The following is a 22,478-nucleotide window of genomic DNA, read 5'->3' on the forward strand; positions in this document are numbered from 1 at the left end:
CTGGCAGCTAAACACCACACAGCCGTTCGCTCACCCTCCCCCCTCCCTCTCTGGGATGGGGGAGAGAAACGGGAAAGTGAAGCCTGTGAGTTGAGATAAAGACAGTTTATTAAGACAGGAAAATAATAATAACAATAATAATAATAATAGTGATAATGGTAATAGTATTAACAATAATAATGTGTAAGAAAACAAGTGATGCACAATGCAATTGCTCACCACCCGCTGACCGATGCCCAGCCTATTCCCGAGCAGCCGGCCCCCCCACCCCGGCCAGCCACCCCTATATATTGTTTAGCATGACGTCAGATGGTATGGAATACCCCTTTGGCCAGTTTGGGTCAGCTGTCCTGGGTCTGTCCCCTCCCAGCTCCTGCTGCACCCCCAGCCTGCTCGCTGGCAGGACAGAGCAAGAAGCCGAAAAGTCCTTGGCCTGGTGTAAACACTGCTCTGCAACAATTAAAACATCAGCATGTTATCAGCGCTCTTCTCATCCTAATCCAAAACATAGCACCCTACCAGCTACTATGAGCTACTTAACTCTGTCCTAACTGGAACCAGGACACTCTGCCATGGCTTAAGTTGCAGATTAAAGATGGCCCCAGCTGCTGGCCCGAGGTGCCGCGGGGCCGCACGCATGGGCTGTCCCTACCTGCTGCCACCTCCCTGCTTGTGGCCTGGTTTGTGTGCTGCTGTGTGCTCCTGTGCTCTGAGCAGTCCTGGCTTCCTGCTCCTCGTGTGCTACTTGTGTAACCACTCACCAGGGGGCTTGCTTTTGAAACACACCTGTTCTGCAAGGATTTCCATTAGCATTACATCTTGAGACTAATATGAAAAAACTTTATTTGTATACCTACAGCTGCACCTGCTCTTACACATCTCAGCCTGACATTCAGCACCGTCATTCCTATTGACTGGAGTTATCCTCTCACCTAAAACTGTACCGAACTAGGCAGGATTGATTTTATGTGAACACACGCTGATTGGTATCAGTTATTTTAACCTCCTGCAATTCCCTGTTACTCCCCTGTCAGTCACTTTGCAGTTTGTTCTGGCATCACCATTACGCCATGAACACTGCGCAACCCCTCTTCAGACAGAGAGCACCCTGACCTGCTGTTTTAAAAATGACTTTTAATATCTGCTATTTAATGTCCTCCTGGGTTACAGCTGGATCGAAAGTGACTCTCCATGATGCAATCTGAATATTTAACTGACTTTTTCCCGAAACACAGAGCAAAAATATTTATTTAATGCTCTATCTTTGTGTGAATATTGAAAAATTCACCCTTTCCAGCTAGTAATGAATTAGCACCACTGTTGCTGTTCCTGTTGTTCCTCAGATAGAGAAGCAAAGCTGAAAAAATGTTCTGAATCTTGATTCTGCTGTCCAGAGGCTTTCACCAGGTCCTTTTGCTTTCATAAGTTCCCGTAATTTCTGATATATTTCACTGTAACTTCTTACAATTGTTTTGGCTTTTTTAACTGACTTTAATTTTTCCTCTACGCCGGCTATAAATATCCATTATGTTTGCTTCTTAATCTTGCATGGCGCTCTTTCCCACATGTGAGTGCAGGCTTTCTGGACATTTAGTGACATTTTCATAAAACTGCTCCTGAGCATGCTTATTTCTAGCATGCGGATTTGCTGCTTAATGATTTGTCTTACTACTATTTCAGCTTTGAGAAAATCATGCTTGCGAACATTACTCATTGTGTAGCTGCTTTTGCTTATTAGAGACGTCTATGAAATCTGTCACTTGTTCAGTGAATTTTACCTTCATCACTTTCTATGCAACTGGAAGAGCATGGAGTATTACCCATATTTGGAACAAAATAACAGGCTTTATAAACTAATATCTGCTACCTGTGCGTTAGGTTTGTCAGGAACACCATCTTCCTGGTCACTGTGATGAGTGGTCTCTGGAGGAGAAGCTGTGTTTCTCCCCCTAGCTGAAGTGAGTATTGAAAAGATGTGGTGCATTCCAGTGTGTTGCAGACATGCTTGATGCCTTCACTTTCTTTTTAACCTGTTAATCTGCTGAAGCTCAAGATAAATAAGCCAAAGAGAAGATCATATTCTTCCTGCTCCGACCCTCCGGACCGTATGTGTTTCTGCAGCTTTTTCTCTCTGCTGTTGTGTAACTACACTTAAAACTCTTCGCCAACCAAAATGGGTAGGAAAACAGGCTTCCTGCCTTTCTCTTCAAGCACTTACTGCTTGCAGGACATCAGAAGCATTCAGCAGTAGATGGAGACGAGTTTTAAAAACACATGCTAACATCTACAAACTATATAGCCATTGTTATCTAAGTTTCCACTTTACTGCTTCACCCACGTATCTGTAAGCATGTGTGATGTGGAGATTCACCACCAGCAGAAGCCCCTTGTACTGTGGAAGCTAAAACATTTCCCATGTCACACATGCTTCTCTGGTTCTTCCTGAAAGTAACCCAGTGATGGTGAGAAGTGAATGAGGAACTCTCGAGCAGTTTAGCTTCTTGGTGGTATGTAATGAGCAAGTGTTGGGGCATCTTCGTTTTCTCTGGCAGGAGGTGCACTAAGGGCTCGATGCAGCAGTCACATACAATCATCGTTAGGCCAGGCGATCCCAGCAATTCCCAAATGCTTGCCCTGTGATGGAGGCGCTATTTCCCTCCTCCCAGTCCGGGCCATGTGTGCATCCAGGGCTGCGGTTCTTGATGGGCTTAGCTGCCCAACGCAGCAGCGATGTTCTCCCCTGGGACAGCAGCTGCTCCCGGCCCCGTGGCTGAAACCAGAAATACCCCCTGAGGAAACATGCTCTTCAGCTCCTCCATGACACATGAGCACGTGAAATGGTTTTCATTTAACTCTTGTGAATGACCCTGCTCCAGCACGAAGCTTGCTTTTTATTTGCTCCAGGTCCTGCAGGTACGTGTGGGCTCTGGCATCGCCGTTGTCTGGGCGTGCTGCAGTTACAAGCTGTCGGGTTACTGCCGCACCTCAGGCGGTTTTGATAACAGCTGGTGAGGTAATCGTTTCCATTTTGTTATGATTTTATAAATTTCAGCCTTTCCCTTTATTTCTAAGCAGCGGCGAGTTTATGTAGTGCTGCGTGGGGAAAGGAAAAGCCATCAGGCAGTCTGCTGCATCATCACCTCCTGGCTGTTACTCCAGCAGATGTGCTCCCCCTTCCACCCAAGCCTGGACAGGGGCTGTTCCTGTCTCAGGTCTTCATGCAGCGGTGGGCTCGAGCCGATCTCGTGGCACAGTCATAGCCCCGAGCAGGGGACATGTCGGGGGGCTGAGGTGGTTGGAGGACAGGGCTGAGATGTGCTGGCAGCCAAACCTTTGGGAATATCCTGGTCACTCAGCAAAAAAGGAGGCTTGGATGCTGTGAAACGTGGGCACGTGCTGCCTCGGGTACAGCGGGCGTAATTAGGAAATGTGGGTCATCAAATTTAATTAGCCCTGTACAATCTGGCTATGAGTAGTTCTTTCTGGATCTGCTCCTCCTTCAAAGTAGATCTTATTAAATAATACCTTAGCTTAAACCCTAATTTCTAATGTGCATTTAAAAGCCTGCACAGAGAGGTTTCCCTTCCCGAAGTGACTGCAAGACAGAGTGGTAGGATGGCTAGGGAGCTGCGTCTCCTGCAAAGTGCGTGATGAATGGAATTGTTAAGTACGTGAAGGGAGACACCTTTGCAAAGCACATCTCTTTCTAAAGGAGCACGAGGTGTGGTGGTTTCTCTGCGTTTAAAATCCATTTGCATTTTATATTTGTACAAGGCCGAGTCCATACAGCAGCACAGTGCAGCAGTAATCCAGTTGCAGGCATGTCAAAGAAATTACTCCTATCAAAACCACAACAGCCCCCTCCCCCATTTCCCTGCTCTTTCTAGGAGAACGTGGCATTTAGCACCGTTAAAAGAACATGGTCTTGCTTGGTGGGGAAGGGAGCACCTGTTAGTGCCTGGAAAGTGGCTTCCTTACAGGAATGCTGATATTTGCGTTCCTGCAGTGATTGTACAAAATATTAAGGACAGCTTGGAGGGGGTTCTGACCTCGCTGGGGTCAGGGTTTCACCCTGCCACCTGCCCAGGGTTCGCATCCCACGTTCAGGTCTGACCGTCCCGGTTCCCACCCTTGGCAGATCCGCGTGGGCTTACGCGGGTGGTGCCGGCAGGGGTCCGGGCAGCGTCATCCTCTGAGACTTGAAACCGGAGTGACTCGGGCTTATTATAGTCTGCTGCCGTGAGCGTCCCGTGGTGCGGCTCTGCGCCCGCAGCCTCCCCGAGCAAAGGCCTCGGGAGGGCCGGGGGCACGGCGTGAGCGCGCTGGTTTGGAGGTGTGACCTCTGTCTTGTGCGTGTAACCTTCACATAGCGTTCGTTACAAAATGGTGCGGTCTGCGTGCGGGTGTTGTGCTTTTAAACCAGCCCCTGCCCGCGAGCTGTGCAGCTCGGCCCTGCAGGTGGCCGGAGGGGGCCCTTAGCGCGGTGCCCCCCTCGCGGAGGTGCGGAGCAGTGCCCGTGGGGCAGCCCAGGGCAGCACCGTGCCTGTGGGGAGCACCAACAGCAACTCGGGGAGCCCCCGGCTCTTCCCACGCTGCTGTCAGCCTGCCAGGCAGCACCCTGCAGGCTCGCGGGGAAGGGGGTGTGTGTACGCATGGCTTCCTACCTCATAAATGCGTGCAGTTGGGGAGAGAGCACACCAACCTCTGTGTTTCCTCGCGTGCTCTTTGCTTCTGTGCTCGCTGCTCTGTTCTCGTCTCCTCTTGGTGCTGGCAGCCTCAGAGGGGGCAGCCTGTAAAAGCAGCTCGTGTGAGCCGGGCTCTTCCTCCGCCTCGGTCGGGTTGAGTTGAACGCATCGTAGCCAGAGATGGGCAGTTACTTACGCTTGCTGCGGGTTTTCTTCTAGAGCATAAGCATTTGTTAAAACCTGTCAGTGTTGTGTTAGACCACTTCGGGTTATTTTCGGGTTGAAGTGTCACAGCTAGCGCTGCGATGGCCCATTTGTTCAGCGGATCACTTCTAGTTTACTTACTGGTACCGAGGTACATCGATTTTTGACTACTCTGACTGTTGTTATGTCTTCGAGGATTTAATTCCATTTTATGTGTTTCAGCAGATTTCTGTGTTCCTTCTTGGATGACGCTTCTCAGACAGCAGAACCTTCCTGGAACTATTTGGGGAAGGAAAATGGTCAGAACTCACATTTTCTGCTGTTATTGTGGTTATCTGTCTACATGCTTCAGGACACTCTTGCAGGATGTATTAGCGTAGCTAAAATAAGACCGTCAAGTCAACTTCTGTAAAAGCATGAATGAAACCTATTATTAGAGGGGGAAAAACACTGGGTTAGTATAACCTCTGCCCGTGGGGCCCTCGTTATAAAATAACAAGGGAGCAACCGGATGTTTTTCAGTGAAAGGTCAGTTATTGAGTGAATTTAATGCGAGCAAAAATATTCTCTTTGCCTGGGGCGATGGTCGTTGCTCCTCCTGGGCTGGCTCCAGGGGACTCTGCTTCTCCTCGCTGCCATCCGCAGCACGTGGACCTGCCAGTGACCACTGGGTCTTCTCTGTGGCTCCCCACCAGACAGGTGAGGTAGGGCCAGATCTTCCTGAAGATCCTCTGCCATTCGTGCAGCTGAAGTCTTCGGAGTGCTCGGTGCCTGCCTTGTCTGGGTGATGGGAAGGGGATTTGGATCTGGATGGGAACAACTGCTCCAGGGCCCTGCTGGGACGGAGCTGGGTGGGAGCCACCTCTCAGCAGGGTAACGTTAGCTAGTATAAAGGGAAACTTCTAAACCCTCTTCTGAGAAGGAGGTTGAGATGCTTTTAGAAGTTACAAAATTTGGAGTCCTCTTGGCAAAATGACACGCACCCAGCAAGATCAGAAGGCAGTCTGTCCACGTCTTGACAATTAACTGTTAGGAATCTCAGCAAAATCTGCTTTAATGCAAAATAAACACTCTTGGAGTTTTTTTGTTTGTTTTTTTTTTTTTGTTTTGAAGTCTTTTATATTTATTTTGGTTGTTAAAACTAAGATTCGGTGAAGAGAGGAGGAAATGAGTTGCTGAAATGAAAATGCAGCTGAGCAAACCCGACGGGGCACTTGGGAGCCCCAGAGGCCATTCCTCTGCAGGAAGCCCCAGCAGTATTTACTACTGCATCCAAACTGGGAGCACCTCATTCAAGAAGTTACTATATGTATGTAATATATATTGTCCTGGTTGAGGCGTAATTATTTTTCACTTCTTTAGTGTAGATTTTCCTTTAAAAAGAGTTCCCTACCTTAAAAGAAGTGGAGTATTATCCTTGCCAGAGATCTTTCAGCCTCTTTAGAATAGGGCATTTAGATGGCTTGGGACAAAGTAAGCATGGTGAATGCTCGGTGTCAAGTCATGAACAAATGGCACAGAAACATTAGTACAGTACAGAGTGAAACCTGACAACTCGCCGTTAAAGGGAAGGAATGCTACTGTATGGTTCGATTGTGATCAACTTATCTTCAAGTGGGTTTATTAGCAATTTAATGGAATATTGGTTATTCAAGAGCCATAATAGCCCTGGCTGAAATGTCCCTTCTGCTCGGTTTTCCCATAGCCTGTGGAATGAGCAGAATGTGACAGTCGAGCTTTCAACAGGCTTCATGAATTTTAAATACTTTTCAGCTGTGAAATGGGGCACATGGCGTGTGGTCAACAGTGGACAAGAAGCTGGCAGCCGCTGTGGGTATTATGGGATATTGAGTGTCTGGGAGATAATGAATGCTTGGCTTATCCAGGTGCATTCTTGGCCCACTGTGCATGTCCAGGCAGAGTGGAAGATATGTCTCTGTCCAACCTTTAACAATTGATCATTTTGTAATTGTAAGCAGAAAGTATTTAGAACGTTACTTTCTCAGCATGCCTGTGTACGACTTAAATTTCATGTCATCATCTTTATCCAGCAAAATCTTTGCTGCTTTTCTGTGGCAATGCATTCATGCTGCTTAAACTTTTCCACTAACCTGATTTTATGCTTAGTAGATCTTAGCGAGCCTTTTTTTCTAGTGACTTTAAATCTCCATCTTTTTAAGCATTCTGTTTTTTTTTTGCTGTCAACGATTTATACTCGACTGAAATTATTTCCACTCGCTGTGGGTTGAAATTTCAGCCTTTTTCTAGTAAGTAAGCAGATCACTGGCTCCTGTCTTGTGGGAAATGGTGTCCCTACATTTCAAAGGCTAAGTGTTGTAAGAGAAAGGGGAAAGCCAGGCGTCCTTTACTACTGGTGAGCTGTGTAGAGTTGTTCTCATGTGCTTCAGTTCTGCTTAGCTGTTAAAACATGACACGCTTCAAGGACATCCCGTTTAGCGGTGTTTTAACTGTATGTATAAATCTAACTACAATGAATTTGTTGCAGATCAGTTGAATAATAGTGGTCGAGGGTAGAGTTTTTCCGCAGTGTGTTTCATCTCTTGTCTATGTAGCAATTTGAAGGATTTTTGGTCGTTTTACATCTACATAAATCTATTTCTATAGGCATCACGAAAAACACCTAGTGTAAAACAATCAAGTCCCAAATGGATTTTTAGTAAAGTTTTAAAATCATAAAATATCAGTGAAGATGGAATATCCAGACTATTGTTTGTTTATTATTATCAGTTCCTCCTGTTGCAGTTTCTGTGCCGCGGGATGGGCATGAGATTAGATGGTGCCTGCTGCACTGGTGAAAGGTTGCATTTGTGTGGGGGGGGGGGGGGGTGCGAGCAGATGGTGCCCCAGCATTTGGGGCACCTGCAGGAGGAGGTTGCCACAGGACCTCCTGAGACGTGCCGGGCTGGGGCTCTCCTGATGTGCAGCTGAGGAGACTTCAGTGACACGAAGCCCTGGAGGCCACCTTCTACTTTCTGCTCCTCCTCCATGAGCTGGTCCCTCCCGGTGCCTTCCACGGTCCAGTTCTTTGGGTATTTCCTCTTCCCCGGCCATTCCTAGTCATGCTGTGCTTAACCTGATCTCAGGGTGCTCTAAGGGCGATGGACATTGAGCACCAGGTACGTCAGTTCTAGGTACACAGTTTGAGACTATTTCAGTAGTAGTGGATTTGGATCCATAAGCAGCGTGTGGGCAATAATGAACGGGGTAATTATCCGTGTGGCCTTTTCTGAACTCCGTGGTTCAGGAACTACCCAAACCCTGCCAAAAGCTGTACCTGTACCTGGTGGGCTTTGTGTACTGGGGACAATGGACAAGCTATTTTCTGCTCGAGGACATAGCTTGGGAATACCTCGGTGTTCCTTCTTGTCCCCACTGTGGCCTTGTCCGCGTGAGGAGAAGTGGTCACGGGGGAGGGGGAGGAAGGAGCCCACGTGCAGGCCTGGCCCCACAGCTCCACATTGCTAGGGCACTGAAGGGGCAGGGTTCACTAAAACCCCTGAAAAGGGAAAGCCCTGAAAAGGTTTTTCTGGGTGTTCTGAAGCAGCACCGCATTGCCCACGCACAGCGACGTGCCGTCTGGTTTGGGCACGTTGTGCTCTGGGGGCTCTGAACTGAGCAGTTTGGGTGGGTTCGGTAGGGGTACCTCAGGCACACGTACCCCGTGTCACCCCGTAACGTGATGCCGAGCAGCTAGCTGCAGGTCTTCACCTCGCCTCCCCTTCCTGAAGGAGGGGGGGGTGGACACAAAGGCCCTGCGTGGGTGGAAAGGGCAAAGAATCACTTGCCAAGGCAGACTGCAGTCCTTCAGCTGGCACGGGAGGCGATGGCAGGTACAGGGCGTCCTTACCAGGCTGTGCTGGAGCCTGTTTGCTGGGATGGAGCTGATGTTACTTGTCTTGCACATAACTCTTCTGTGATTTGATCTGCTTCGAAGAGCAGCTCTGGAGCGTCTTGTTCTTCCACTGCTTCCCGGCTGACGTCTCAAAGCCAGGGCCTTTTCTGGTGTCAACAGAGCTGGAAACAGGAGTCGGAAACTCTGCCATAACCCACATCCCACTGATTTGTGAGATCAATACGCACTAGGGTGTGTATCTGACCTATTTAAAACAAGAAAATAACCAGTACTGGGTTATTCTTTAAAAAAAAAAAAAAAGCTCAAAACTATTACAGTGCTGCTTTATTTTCTTTGAAGCCTCTGCAAGCCCAGAATGGCAGTGCTTATCGTCGGGGGGAGACAGACTTTCCTCATGTCCAAACAGCAGATTCAGACAGGTGAGGATCTGGATCAAGACCAACACTGGTATCTGGTTTTGCAAAACTGAAGTCTACCCTTCCCTGGCCCCGGATTTGTCCCTCTCTATTTATAGTCCTCACTTGGAGCCTTGCTGAAAAATGCATTATATATTGACAGTGGCACTTCATGAACTCGGAACTAATGGCTCCAGAAATAGTCACCTCAGAGATATCGTAGCCCAAATTTTGCGTATATTGAGTCTGACATTTGCTTTGCATGGCTATAAATGACAGTTTAAAACACAATGAAGTGGAGACTGAAATCCAATAATTGTGATTTACCGTGCTGAAGAAATTGGTGGTGGATGTAAAATTTCAGGAGACAATGCAGTAGTGTTTCTTGGGCTGCGAGTCCTTTCTGTTAGGGCTGCGGTCTCCAGAGAACCGAGCTGTTAGCACTTAAAGCTGGACTCTGCTGTTTCAGAAACCTAATTTAATATCTGGTTCATAGGATGATCTTCTGCTTTCTGAATCTCTTTGCATCCTTTCATTTGAAATGGATCCGCAGACATCTCTCTTTCACTGAGAGCTCGGAGACAAATGCAGACGGGTAATTGGAGTCATTAAGGAACGCTTCATTTGGTACCACGCGCAGCTTCTGCCCAGATCCAGCTGTGCCCCTGCACCCAGTGGCATTTCAGAGCCTCAGGGATGCGCTGCCTAAGTCCCAGCACCCAGCCCAGGTGTTAGCCAGGCATCTTTTCTGCTGGCCTCTTTGCTGGGATGAGCCATGGTTCGTAGCGGAGTGCTCAAAGCTGGCTTCAGGCCCCTCTTGCAAAATCATTTCCTTGTTTCCACTGTCCCTCAAAAAGATCATTTCCTTCTTATTGTCAATAACATAAATCTCATAATGTGGTTAGCGCACAGAATAGCAGTAAATAATTAAGGAAACAGCCTCTGTTTGGAGTGCATCAAATAGTAATATAGAGAAGGAAAAATCCCAGCACATCAGTTACAGTAATTGGTGGAACCAGCAGTCCGGCGGGTAATGAGCTCCATTTGTAAAGCACGAGGAAATTAGATTCTTATAAATGTCAAACGCAGTTATTGTCCTCTTTCCTTGAAACAGAACTGAGCTGGCTGAAGTCCATTCTCTCTCCATCAGCTTTGTTATGGATTAGACACATCCCGTCTCACACCAGGAATGTGCTTATTAGAAAAAATATCACTACACAAAGCATACAAGCTTTAACACTCATCTGATGTACTAATGGCTACGTTTACAATAAAACCCAATATTGTGTTACAAACCTTAGGCTGACCTGAGATAATACGATACAGGAATCTTAAGCGATACAGATGAGTGTTTTCTTTGTGCAATACAATTCTGACTACCTGGGGTTTTATTTTTCAAATAAAGGAGATAAAGTGAGGGAAGGTGACTTTTCTTTTTGGCTATTTTGAAAAAAATAAATGATAATTCTTCCTCATAGTGAATACACTTGTCAGTTCATGTCTAAACGCTTAATGTATTTTACAGCTGTCTCCTGGGTAACGTGGCTTTACAGAAGACTTTGTCCGTCTACCTTTCTTCAGTTCTTTCCTGGGAAAAAAAGCAAGAGGTGGTTATGCATTCAAAATCAAAGCTAGCTCCGTGACTTAGTCTTTAATTCATTGTAAAATCCCACCAATATGCATTAAGACTTCATGCTTCAGAAGAACTGGGATCGGTTGCTTTGGGAGAACAAAACACAAGGAGGGTAGAGGGCTCTGTACGAACCCGTTTCCTGCATCCCTATTTTGAACTTTTCACTTGAGGATAATGATCGCTTGTCCCTCATCAGCTAGAGATGGCACCTTGTGTTCTCTCTGCGCAGGAGCTGCGCTGAGAAGTGACACAATCCTTCCTCATTTGGGAACGCTTTCACGAAGGCTCAAGGATGGAGCCAAGCTCTTGATTCCCTTTTGCAATAGTGAGATACAGACTCGAGTAACTTGCATGGACTTTACCACCTATTAACCCCGTCGCTGAGTGATGCAGGTCGGGTGTCTTTGGTGGCGAGTACTTACCCTGAACATGCTGTATCGGAGAGCCTGCTGGGGACTGTAGCGTTGCGTTGAAGATGTCGGTGTGGTGGGGGTGATGCAAGTCTGCGCTCTCCCCGTGCATGAAAATCAACTATGTGCAAAAGCAGAAGGGCTGGTCATTTTTGGTTTTGTTTTTCCAGGATCCTGTATTTACAAATCCTCTTTTCCCAGTAGTCTTTTTTGATAATGCTAAGTCTTCCCTCTGATCTTCTGTGTCTCAGTTTGTGCTCCTTCTTCCATTTCTGCTTCTACTGAATGAAGCTCCTGGTGTTGTTCGCATAAAAAACCAACAGTAACTTGAGACTTCTTTTTATTTTACGTAAGCTGCGGATATTGAAAGAGATTCCTAGTATATGTCACCAGATGTGTGAACAGCACTTTCCAATTAAAACTCTAGGAAATTTTACTGGTTGCTTAAAAACCCCACAAAATAGAGAACCATAAACTTGAATTCATAAACACCCATGATGGAAAAAAGATCCAGCTATTTACATGGCAGTCATTTTATTTGTTTAAATTTGGTTTTGTAAGTTAAAATGAGCACAGCCCTGGGAGAAAAACATCTTGAGCATTTTATGTATATCTGCAAGGCTTGGAACAATCACAGAGCAAATTAAACTGGTTTTCGGTGATTTTGGACAACTTACAGATGTGATAACTTTCCTTAATGTCTGTGCCACAGCTGCATCAACCCCTGCAAATCAAATAAAGAAACAATTCGAGGCATCTCTGACGTAGCCTGGTGGTTAAATTGTGATCAGCGCCTGGTAATTAAAACGCACATGGCTGAAATGACAACTCTGAAGTCGGTATTTACCTTTCACTGTCCTCATTAGCCGGGCCCTTTGCTTAATTGGTCCTCTAGCAGAAGGGCTCCGAGCCCGTGCTGGCGCAGGGCCTGGGTGCTGCTGCCTGCCCCGTGGAGCCGTGGACACGCTCCGGCCTCGTTGCCTGCAGCCACCTCCCTGCTCACCTCTGCGAGGTGACTGCTGGCTTCGGGGCTGCTTCTCAGGGCAGTGCAAGAGTTTGCATCGCTGCAGTGCTCAGGTCAAATTCCCACCTGCCAGGGGGAGCCCAGGTGGAGCTCTGGTCTCAGATGCACCCACCCTGGGTCTTTTGTACCCCCTCGCCTAGTCAAGATGTGTGCTGCTTTGCTCTCCTCATTAATGTCTCCTTCTGACCATTAAATGTGTTAAAACAATGGACACGAGCTTTCTGCCTGCCTGCCTGCCTTGCACCAAGGCTCATCCAGGTCCTCCCTGTTCCCCCTCTCTGTAGATTGCACAGACGTTGCCCCTCTCAGATGCCTTCCTGTGGCAAAGGGGAACTTCTGCTTTTGGCTCTCCCTGCAGAAGGGAGGTAGGGCAGGTCTGTGCTGCCTTAATGCCCGGCGTAGGTGTGCGAGGGTATCCTCGTGCCCAGCCTTTAGTTGGCTGGTCCGCTTTGCTCTGGCACAACGCAGTCAGTTTGTGTGCTCTTGGCCTGGGAGCCTTCCTGTAGCATGGCACAATGGTATTATGCCCTGTATTATCCTTTCTTCTTTGGGGGTCTCACGGTTCATAAGCGCCAGCATGGTACACGCAGCTGGGCTTCACAGGCAAAAGAAATCTTGGTATCAGAGAGCACACGGATGTTAAGAAAGGTTGCAGGTTTTGTACAACAGACCATTTTCCAATTGTAACTCAGCTGCTTCACATTGATTTTTAAAATACCACATGGGTCCAGTCCTCCTCTTAAACCTAATTTTAAAGATCACTGGAGATGGAGCAGCAGGACCAAGAAAGGTGAAGCTTACTGCTATGCCTGGAGACTTGAGTGCAAAGATGAAGTCATTCTAGCATCAAGTGAAAGAGAGGATCAAAAAGAAACATCAGTAGCTGTAAAGGATGTGCCTCAGGCTCGCTCCAGACTGCGTGACAAAGCAGGGAGGACAAGTCCCTCGGTCTGGGGAAGCTCCTGGGTGCAGCTCTGTGTTGCCGTTTAACCTGTGAGCGTGCTGCAGGTGGCGCAGAGACCTGCCTTCATCCCACTCAGCCTCGAACCGAGCCTCGTGCTTCAGCAGTGTGCTTGTGCTTTGTCTGTAAAGTGACTGGGCAGTGCGAATGGGCTAGAGGAAGAGGTACCTGCAAAGAGCACATCGGATCCTTGGTAAGATGCCAACCCCGGTGCATCCCTTACATCCCTACGTCAGCTGCCTGGCAGTCCCTGCAGACCAGCCTGCTCTGCCGGCGCTTCGGGGCTGGGGGGGCGACACAGGTGCCAGGTAACTGAGTTGTGGAAAATGAGCAGCAAAAGTGGGTTTAGGTGGACTGCATCTGCCCCTTCCCTTATTCCCTGAAGTCAGCACTGCTCCTATGAAGGCCCGACAGCCGTGCAACGTGCTGCAATTGCTCTGAGACTGCTTTCCCTGCTGTGACAGGCGTGGCTGGGGGCCCAAGTCGCAGTGCTGCCAGCATTGCCACTGTTGGTGCGTGGTGCTGCAGGACAGCTACTGTGTCACCTGTTTTAGCTTCCCGTGTTTCGTCTAGAAATGCTTAATGTAGTGTGTTAAAAAGGTAACGGACATACAAAACTCAGCACTGTCTAACAGGCCCTCGCTGCATCTTCCACGTGTTAATGCTCTGGTTAACCACGGCGAGGAGGTTTCGCTGAGCACGGAGGTGCTGCCCTGCGGGACCAGAGTTTGCACGTTCCTGTGGGTGAGGCAATATTCACGCTGATATTTTGCCAGGCGTAGTCATAAGCTTTGGTGAGCTGTTGGTTGTGTGGGGGCGCTTCTTTTGGTTTACAGGGCACCAAGACAATGGTGCTTGAACATAACGCGCGTTAACCCCTCTTATGGATGGCCAAAGACATGACACTGTGGGAGCAGCTTCTGCACTCAGCATCCTTAGCAGCCCTCATGGGACAGAAGAAACACGGGAAAGCTGAACTCCCCAATTCTGTTCCGGACACCGGTCAGTGGGAAAAGGGCTGGGGCAGCCCTGGGCTTCGTGCTACGCACACGGCCTCGCAGCGAGCAGCCGCACGGACAACAGGCAGAAATGAGAGATGCACAGAGACACACCGAAATGACAGGTCTTGCGGTGCTCTAGTGTGGTAGCTTAGAAATGCAGGGGGAACTAGTTCTCAGGAAAGCTGGAAAACTATAGAGAAAATGGACACACAATGATTTCAGTTTTTTTCTCTGACTGAAGGGACGTTGACACAAGGACACAAGGGGCTCTGCTGTCCATCTTGCTCTTGGTGTGTTAAAGAGCTTTGATTTTTATTAAAGATATGCATTTCAGGTAGGGTTTGAGTTGTGTTTGGTTTTTGTGTTCTTGTTTTGTTTTGTTTTTTTAAGTTTTTCAGTGATACAGACAAAGTCTGATCTAAACAACTTTTTCTTACACAGGTTGAAGCCATGAAGAGAGTACTAGAAAGTCTTAACCTCAATATAGTAGAGATGGTCGATGAAAACGCAACCTTGGATGGCGGAGACGTCTTATTTACAGGTACAGTGGTAGTAAATTTGCTGTTTAAATATTCCAGCTGCCTAGAAGACAGCATGTTATCTGTTGTCTGCGTAACAAAATGTTGTTCACGTGGCTTGTTAAATCAGTTGTTTGCTAAATGTCACACAGGTAGCTGAGAGATTAGTTTTCAGTGCAACCCTCAATGTCCTGCCTAATGTCTGAGTAAATGAAGTAGCAGTACACACAGTACAAAGAGCAGTACTGTGCATACAAATTTTATTTTAGCTTGTAAAATGCCAATAAGAAAAATGCTTTCAATAGTCAGCTGCCTGCAGTTGTTTCATATTTCTTATTACAAGCAGCTATGCTCACACAGACTCATTTTCAGGAATTGTAAGGGCTTGATGCAGACAATTGTCACTGGTTCAACGAATCAAATACAAGAAGTGCATTTTAGTTTATGCAGAAAGTGGCGGAGTTGCCTGCCAGATGTCATATGCTAGACAACTTATATGCATGGTTGACTTCAAGGATGAAGATCCTGACAGTGTTTTTTGTGTCATTAAGCCCATTAGGCATTTTCTCACATCAGCTGCGTATACGCTTGCTCCCCACCTGCGCTGAATGAGCCTGTTCATTTTGATCAGCATCACAGCAGACTGGCTGCTTGCCTTAGCTCACAGAGGGGAAGGAAGGGTCTCAGAAGAGGCAGGCCAAGAAGGAAGGCCTTTCTAACGCAGCGCAGATCCAGCACCGATTGATTTCCTCTGGAGCTTGAGGGTGCCAGCATCTGCAGAGCTGCCTTGAGACCAGAGGAAATCTCAGAGGGAGGGGGAAATGGTCAATCAGCACTGTACTAATCCAGCCCAGCTGTTCTCTTTCCTGAGTCAATGACCATTGCAGGGCTTTAGGAGAGGAAGCTATTTATGCTCCTAGCAAAACACATCTTCTGGAAAAAGATAATTGCTTTAAATTATCGGCTCACGATTGCAGGTTGCATACGTTTAAGCTGAATTTTCAGCTTTACTATTTACTAAGAAGAGAAAGATAGGAACTTATATTAAAGATTGCCTCAAAATGTCTCTAAAGTTGGCCTGGTTTAAAATCTGCTTGTTTGACAGAAGAGCTGATGTGATTTTTTTTTTTTCAGCTTAAAAAAAAAAAAAGCTGTAATTGTTTTGTGCTTCATTTTTTCATTCCAGGCAGAGAATTTTTTGTGGGTCTTTCCAAGCGGACAAATCAACGTGGTGCAGAAATTCTGGCTGACACGTTTAAGGTTTGTAAATTCATTCATGCCACAGGAAATACAAGCTATCATCCGTTGGATCAGTTGAAAAATTATACTGGACAAGACACTTGTCATACTCTTAAGTGCTTTGTTTAGAATTTCTTTTTAAAAAATGCAGAAGTTAATGAAAAGGTTTGAATGTCCTTTAAAGAGACAGATGATGAAGTTAGATCTGAAGTGAGGGATCACTGCATAGAAGTAATTTGGAGAGTGGGAGGCTGTTATTATCTGAGAGCATATTGACATGTTCTTAATGTTCTCATGTATCAGCACCATGTTCTTAATGCTCGTCCCTGGAGAGTTTTTATGTACATACTGTTTAATTATGCATTTTAATGCATTGCTTTACAGTTGCAACAATAGTATTATGAAACATGTTCTGGATTTTACTCTAGTGCATAAGACACACTGGTCCAGAGAGGTATGTTGTACTTAAACAGTTGACAGTATGCCCCGGGACATGTTGCTATTGTTAATTTGCAGAGAGTACAATTAATTATCGAATGTCTCAATATAATTATGAAAATAGGACAAATTAAGAATAATTATAGCAACCATTCTTTGATCCCGTACAGGATTATGCTGTCTCCACAGTCCCTGTTCATGATTCTTTGCACCTGAAGAGTTTTTGCAGCATGGCTGGACCAAACCTGATTGCTATTGGATCAAGTGAAGCTGCACAGAAAGCCCTCAAGGTAAAGCAGTAAGAAAATTTTCTTTAACCAGCAAACTTGGTTTGTTTGTTTTTAATCACTGCTCAAGGTTGCTGGAATTTTAAAATAGATATAGATCAGTGAAATAGGAAATCAGTACATGTTTATATCAGGTAAGAGAACAGTGACATTAATTTAGCTTAAGCTATCTACATTAAATTATAAAATGGAATACGCAGGTTATTATTTACAGTTTTGTTGATTGAATGTGACAGGTTGGTGATAGGAGGGAGGAAAGAGATACTATCAAGGCAGCAGGAGATGCTTGAGCAACCTGGTCTAGTGGAAGGTGTCCCTGCCTGTGGCTGGGGGTTGGAACTGGAGCTTTAAGGTTCCACCCAACTCAAACCATTCTGTGATTCTGTATTTACTTCAGATGTTGCTGTGAGAATATGTGGCTTTTAAAATTGCCGGAAGAGAAGTAAAAGGTTTGGCTTGAAGGAGGAGGGAAAGGGGCATGGTCCCTGTTGTAAAGGTGGCCTGCGTGTACGTTTTTTCAGTGTAGGATTTCTGGATAAAATCAGTATGTAACTCCAGCCACAGGGACTTGGGCGCAGGACTCCCCATCCCTCCATTGGGTGGCTGCAGAGTCAGGTTCCTTTCTGCTCACTTTTTCCTCCCTGCTCACATCAGGCTTTCGTAGCAGGATGGCTTCAGCAGAAAGGGAGTTGTCATCCGAGCCTTGCCGTTCATGGAGTCTCTGAACACTTCCCTTTAAAGGAGGAGGGGTGGGTTTGAGCCTTTAAGGGGGCCTTGTGAATCTGGGTCTCTTTGCTGGCAGACTTGCTTACCTGTTAGGTTTTGCCAAAGCCTCCTTGATGCAATGTGATCAGTAATGCTTGGAGGAAGCCAGCTACAGATGGGGAAGGGTGGAGATAGCTCTACTTAACTATAGTGAGATAGCCCTCTGAAGCCCTTTCAGTTTAAATGCAGCTTATATCTCTTGCTCTGATTATAAAGCATAAATTATTTTAAGGAACAGCACTGCTATGGGTGCCCATGGCTACTGATCTGTATCTGCTACGTGCAGTACATTTACTATGGACGTAATAAATAACTCTGAAGTCTTGTTCCGAAAGAGCTTTGGAACCCATCCTGCATGTCTTGAACACCTCCTTGGCTTCAGCAAGCTACTGACACCAACTTTAAAACGTGACACTGACTTAAAAATGTCCTTAATTGTCTGCAAGATGGAGGCCTGTTCTCATTCTTACTGCCATGCAGAGATATTTCCTTGCACATTTGCTCTTCAGGTTTATATAGATCTTCTTCATGGGCATAATCCCAAGACTTTACATTTCCCAACAGGATCATTTATTCTATCAGAGCTCAGCAGAGATTTGTTGTTTGTTTGTTTCTTTTCCATCTTGTGATAGTTCAAGATTTAAAATGACTCGGTGCCCAGCTGATATAATACCAATGTTTCAAATCTGCTCAGGATCTCCCCTGCTGGACGCTGCTTGAATTATGGAGGGGAAGAGAGGAAAATGCAATCCTGGCTGCGTTGGATTTGTAGCCTGACAGCCACGGAGGGAATAGGGTAGCAGCCTAATTGCTTTGATGAGCGTAAGCTTAGGGGAGCTGTGAAACAGGAGGATGGTCCCTGGGTTTTCTACACGGCTCAGAGTGGCTGTAAGTCTGCTCATTCATTTAAACGACCTCAGGAAGTTACTGTCTCATTACAAATCACCGTGTGCAGCTCTGGGAGCGTGTTCCCAGCCACATCGACCTCTGCTCTCCCCTGAGGAACTTATGACAAATGGCTTTGGTTGAAAAGGTCTGATGTTCCTGATGCCGTGAGATTGATTTAGTCTGGGATGGAAAGTGCCCTGTGTCTTTCCCTGTGAAATATGCACTATCCCAAATATTCAGGCTCAGACTCAAAATGCCTCGTGAGCTGCAGCCTGATGAAGTTTGCAGATATCCAGACAACCATACTCTTGTGTAGAGTGTTTATAAACATGAGCAAAATTCAAGTACAATACTGGTTACTCAGAGCTGCAATTTGAACTTGAGCCAGGACTAATCTGAGAACTCATCAGTTTGATTAAAGCCTTTTGCACAGCTCGGCTAATCGTGTTGCAGTGCATAACTTCAGCTATTGTAGCCAAACATATTTTTTGTATAAGCTGATTAAATGATGCTGATAACTAGCCGTCAAATAGAGCAGATAGCACCATTAATCAAGGCGCAGTGAAAAGCAGATACATTTTGAAGAGAATACCCTAAATAACAAGGTAACCTAGCAGTTTGTTGTTTAAAAGAAAATCAATTATGTCAGTTTTCAGTGTATTTCTGTGCATCAGAGACGGAGCAGCATGTTCACGTGTGTGTAAGGGTTATATTTGGTCACACTCTGTGAGCTGGGTTTCTCTTGAAAGAAATTATATGAAAAGAAGTGAGTAAAGCATCTCCCTCTGAAATGATAGGAATGGTCGTGCTGCATATCCATAGCTTTGTCTAATGTTTGAATTCTTGCTTTTTGACCTAAGTGATTTTTGTATTTATTCGCTTCCCTCTGAAGAAAAAAATAATCAGTTGGTAATCAGTGTCTCACACCCTGGTGGAAATAAAACTGCCTTAGGATCTCTATGAGGTGCTGATCCTCAGAATTAAAAGCTGCTGCCTGACTTTGGGCTGATTGATGGAGCAATAGCAGTGCCTGTCCGCCTCTCCTCGCAGCCTGTGCGGCCGTGCAGTCCCCTGAGCTCCTACCAAGTCAGTGCCTGTGGCAGCCCTGAGTGCTGCTCCTTTAGCTGGATGGCTCCTTGTGGTAAGCCTTGGCTTTGTCGATGCCATCCTTCGTGTCTGCTCTGGAAATGCTTTTGTACAAGAAAGATGATGATGTTTCTGAGCACCTGTGGTAGTCCAGTTGGTTTTGTTCTGTAGGGTGTCTTGGTGGGCAACAAGTGAGCTGCTGTGTCATGCTAGACTAACATTTTATATTTAAAATAGGATTTTTTTTTTCTACTAGCAGTCTTGTTTGAAAGACAGCAGTTTTTCTTGATTGTTCTTGCTGGTGCTACTCATGTATCCATATGATTCCATGAAAATAGAAAAAGAAATGACATCTGGTGCTCAAGTCTGGCAGAGTGCTGTTTATCATGAGTGTAACGGAGAGCACTGCAAGTGAACTATAAAATGAGTGTACAGGTTTTAGGATTAGAGAGCACATGCTAGAAGCAGATAATAAATCAGAAGTGACATTTTAACCATGAAATCCACTTCAGACTCTGGCAAGTACAGAATATTTATTTGGGCTGCAGCTGAAAAGAGACGCTTAAGGAAACTGGGTGAAAGAGAGAGACAAATTAAGTACAGAAACTACCGTGGCCTGTCCTGATTTCACATCTGAAATGTTAACTTCCCTCTGCTGCTTGCAGCATGCATTTAATTCCTTCTTGCAGTTAACCCCGTTCATAATTCTGTCACTGAATGTTTGCCGTGGTTGTTGGGCAGATAAAGCCTGGGGCGAATTTTTTTCTGTTCCCTCAGTGAGGCCAGGAGTTCTCCAAACGTGTCGCCTTTGGGCTCTGATCCTGCATTGCTGGAGGCTCTGGCTGGGGCCCTGACCATAAGCGCGAGGAGTCCGTGTCTGGGCTGGCGCCGGGCAGTGCTGCTGGTGCACGCTCTGCTCCCCGCTGTCGGCACCCAGGGGCGCAGCGGGGGCTCCGGCTGGGACAGCAGAGGAGCGGGAGCCAGCCTGGGGCCCAGTCAGGTCCAGTTTCAGCAGCAAAGGCAAACTCTAGGATTGCAATGGATCAGTGCCCCAGTGTGCGCTGACACTCCTGTCTGTGCTCTCTCCGTATGCTAAATCCTGAAAATTCTCCTGCTGGGAAGTGAGGTTGCCCTTTGCCAAGCGCGAGGCAGCGTGGCCGGGCGATGTCTGGGCTGTGAGCAGTATGGCCGGGTGACAAGGCACAGCAGTGAGCACGGCCAGGCTCCCCTCCGCTCGCTTCCCCCAGCAGAGCTGCCTGTGTGGGACCCAGTGTGCTGGAGACACCTGCATGTGGAGCTGCTCCCTGGTGCCCCAACCTCGCTAGTCAATGAGATTTCTTTATGATCAGGAGAGTATCAGAGCAGGTACAGTACTGGAGTACTCTGACTAGAGTAAATACCTGTCTTTTTTTCTCCCTTTGAATAAAAGATTGGACTTTATTGCTTTGCCTTGTTATCAACTCTTCCGTTCAGTATCTTCTGTGGGGAGTGGAGCTGTTCGTTCATCTCCTGGAGCGTTCCCTGGAGGACGTTATTACAAATGCAGCCCCTCTGTTTTGACAGAAGTCAAGGAATTTGTATGAAAATCACATCGTAAGCACACAGTAGAAAGAAATCTCTTTTGGGCAGCTAGGCCAACTAGTCTGTATCCAAAGCTGCGATCACAGCCATGCTTTTAAAGACTTGGGCACAAGAAGTTTTTATAGCATTGGCAGAGTTGCCCCTATCCCTGTGATTAAATGCCTCTTTTTCTTACTCTGTCTTGGGTAACTCAAGTCCCTGCAGCGTGTGCCAGCTTTAAGAAGCAGAATGCTGTTCACCTGCACTACAGCAGGGATGTAGTGCCTGCGTAAAAGCTTTGGGCTTCCCAGCTCAGCCACAGAAGCGTCTCCAGAATGGGCACCTAGAAGAAAAGGTCATATATCTCGTGTGCTTACAAAGCAGCCCCTACTCCCTGGGCAATACTAAAAGGCTCATCCAGAGCTGCTCCAGCTATTGTCTGTACAGTGGCTTTCTCTTCTAGTAATGCAGAAGTTTGCATGAGCACATTATCTCTTATTCCTTAAGAATTCATCATTTGTGCCTCTGCTTATTCCCTGCATGAAGTCATAATCCTCTATTTACGATATCACAAAGGGTTGCTGTGGAAATGATTACTAATATTAATAACCCAAGGAGGATGACTTCAGGTAGGGAATTAGCAGAAAGTGCAGATGAATCCTGACTTGTATAATGCAGCAGCAAAGAAGTTAGTGAAATCCAGAGAACAATTGACAACCTGCTCCTTAAAATAATTAAAAAAAAAAAAAAAAAAAGGGCATGTGCTCTCAGCCTTATAGGTAGGAAAATTAGTCAATTTATAAGATTCTGTGCACTTTCCTTTAGCTCATATTTGCTTGCTCTGGATCAGGTCCTGTGAGACGTTGCATGCTTTCAGCTCCTTCTGATTTTCCATTACTTCATGAATTAAGGGTGTATGGCGTCTCAGAGGACACAGGTCTTCACCGGGTACCGGATGACCTGCTGTTTTAAAAAGGCAACTACTTGTGCTTTTCTTTTAATTAAGGTTGGATGTTGTAATGAATCTGCTGCGCTGAATTGAGTGTAAGTGTTGTTCAAGTTGTATACAGGCAGGAGAATTGAGTCTTTTGTAAGATACAGACTCAGAAGCGTATTTATAGAATAACGTGTTGTATTTGGTGTTGGTTTGTTTTGTTGCTTTTTTTGTTGCTGTTTTTTTTGGTTTGTGTTTTGTTTTTACAAAAGGCGAGGCAAGTGTCACTTTACGTGTGCGTTTGTCATCACCAGGCGCTGGGTCAGAGGCTGACAGACGATGTCATTCGACTTGCGTAAATGAGGACTCGCATTCCTCTGCCTTATTTTTCCTTTGCCTGCTCTCTCCCTGGGTTCCTGTCCCAAACGACAGGATGTTCGTCCTGCAGGCGTCTGTCTGAGAGCAACAGCAAAGGCTAGCTGCTTCCTCTTCCCTGCCTCAAGACGCAGCGGCCCTGAGGCGCTGCCGTGGGCAGGGGCCGGGGTGACTGCGCTGTGAGGGGCCGCAAGGCGTTGC

At 46.4% G+C, this 22,478-nt stretch overlaps 1 protein-coding gene across 4 annotated transcripts in view; it reads left to right on the forward strand.

The window, feature by feature from the left end:
* The window catches only part of DDAH1 (dimethylarginine dimethylaminohydrolase 1), a 91,284-nt gene that overhangs the window by 58,521 nt on the left and 10,285 nt on the right, over window positions 1-22,478 (forward strand). For 2 of the 4 annotated variants that reach the window (XM_083847229.1, XM_083847227.1), the window contains exons 2-4: window positions 14,629-14,728; window positions 15,892-15,965; window positions 16,553-16,672. In XM_083847229.1, coding sequence (XP_083703355.1) covers window positions 14,638-14,728; window positions 15,892-15,965; window positions 16,553-16,672 — 285 coding nt within the window. In that variant the 5' untranslated portion in view covers window positions 14,629-14,637. Of the gene's footprint in view, window positions 1-13,152; window positions 13,380-13,465; window positions 14,522-14,628; window positions 14,729-15,891; window positions 15,966-16,552; window positions 16,673-22,478 lie in introns of those variants that run through there. The other 2 variants (XM_083847230.1, XM_083847228.1) reach the window with 2 other exon arrangements.

Source organism: Anser anser, assembly GCF_964211835.1.
Source record: "Anser anser genome assembly, chromosome: 8".
Lineage (NCBI taxonomy): Eukaryota > Metazoa > Chordata > Aves > Anseriformes > Anatidae > Anser > Anser anser.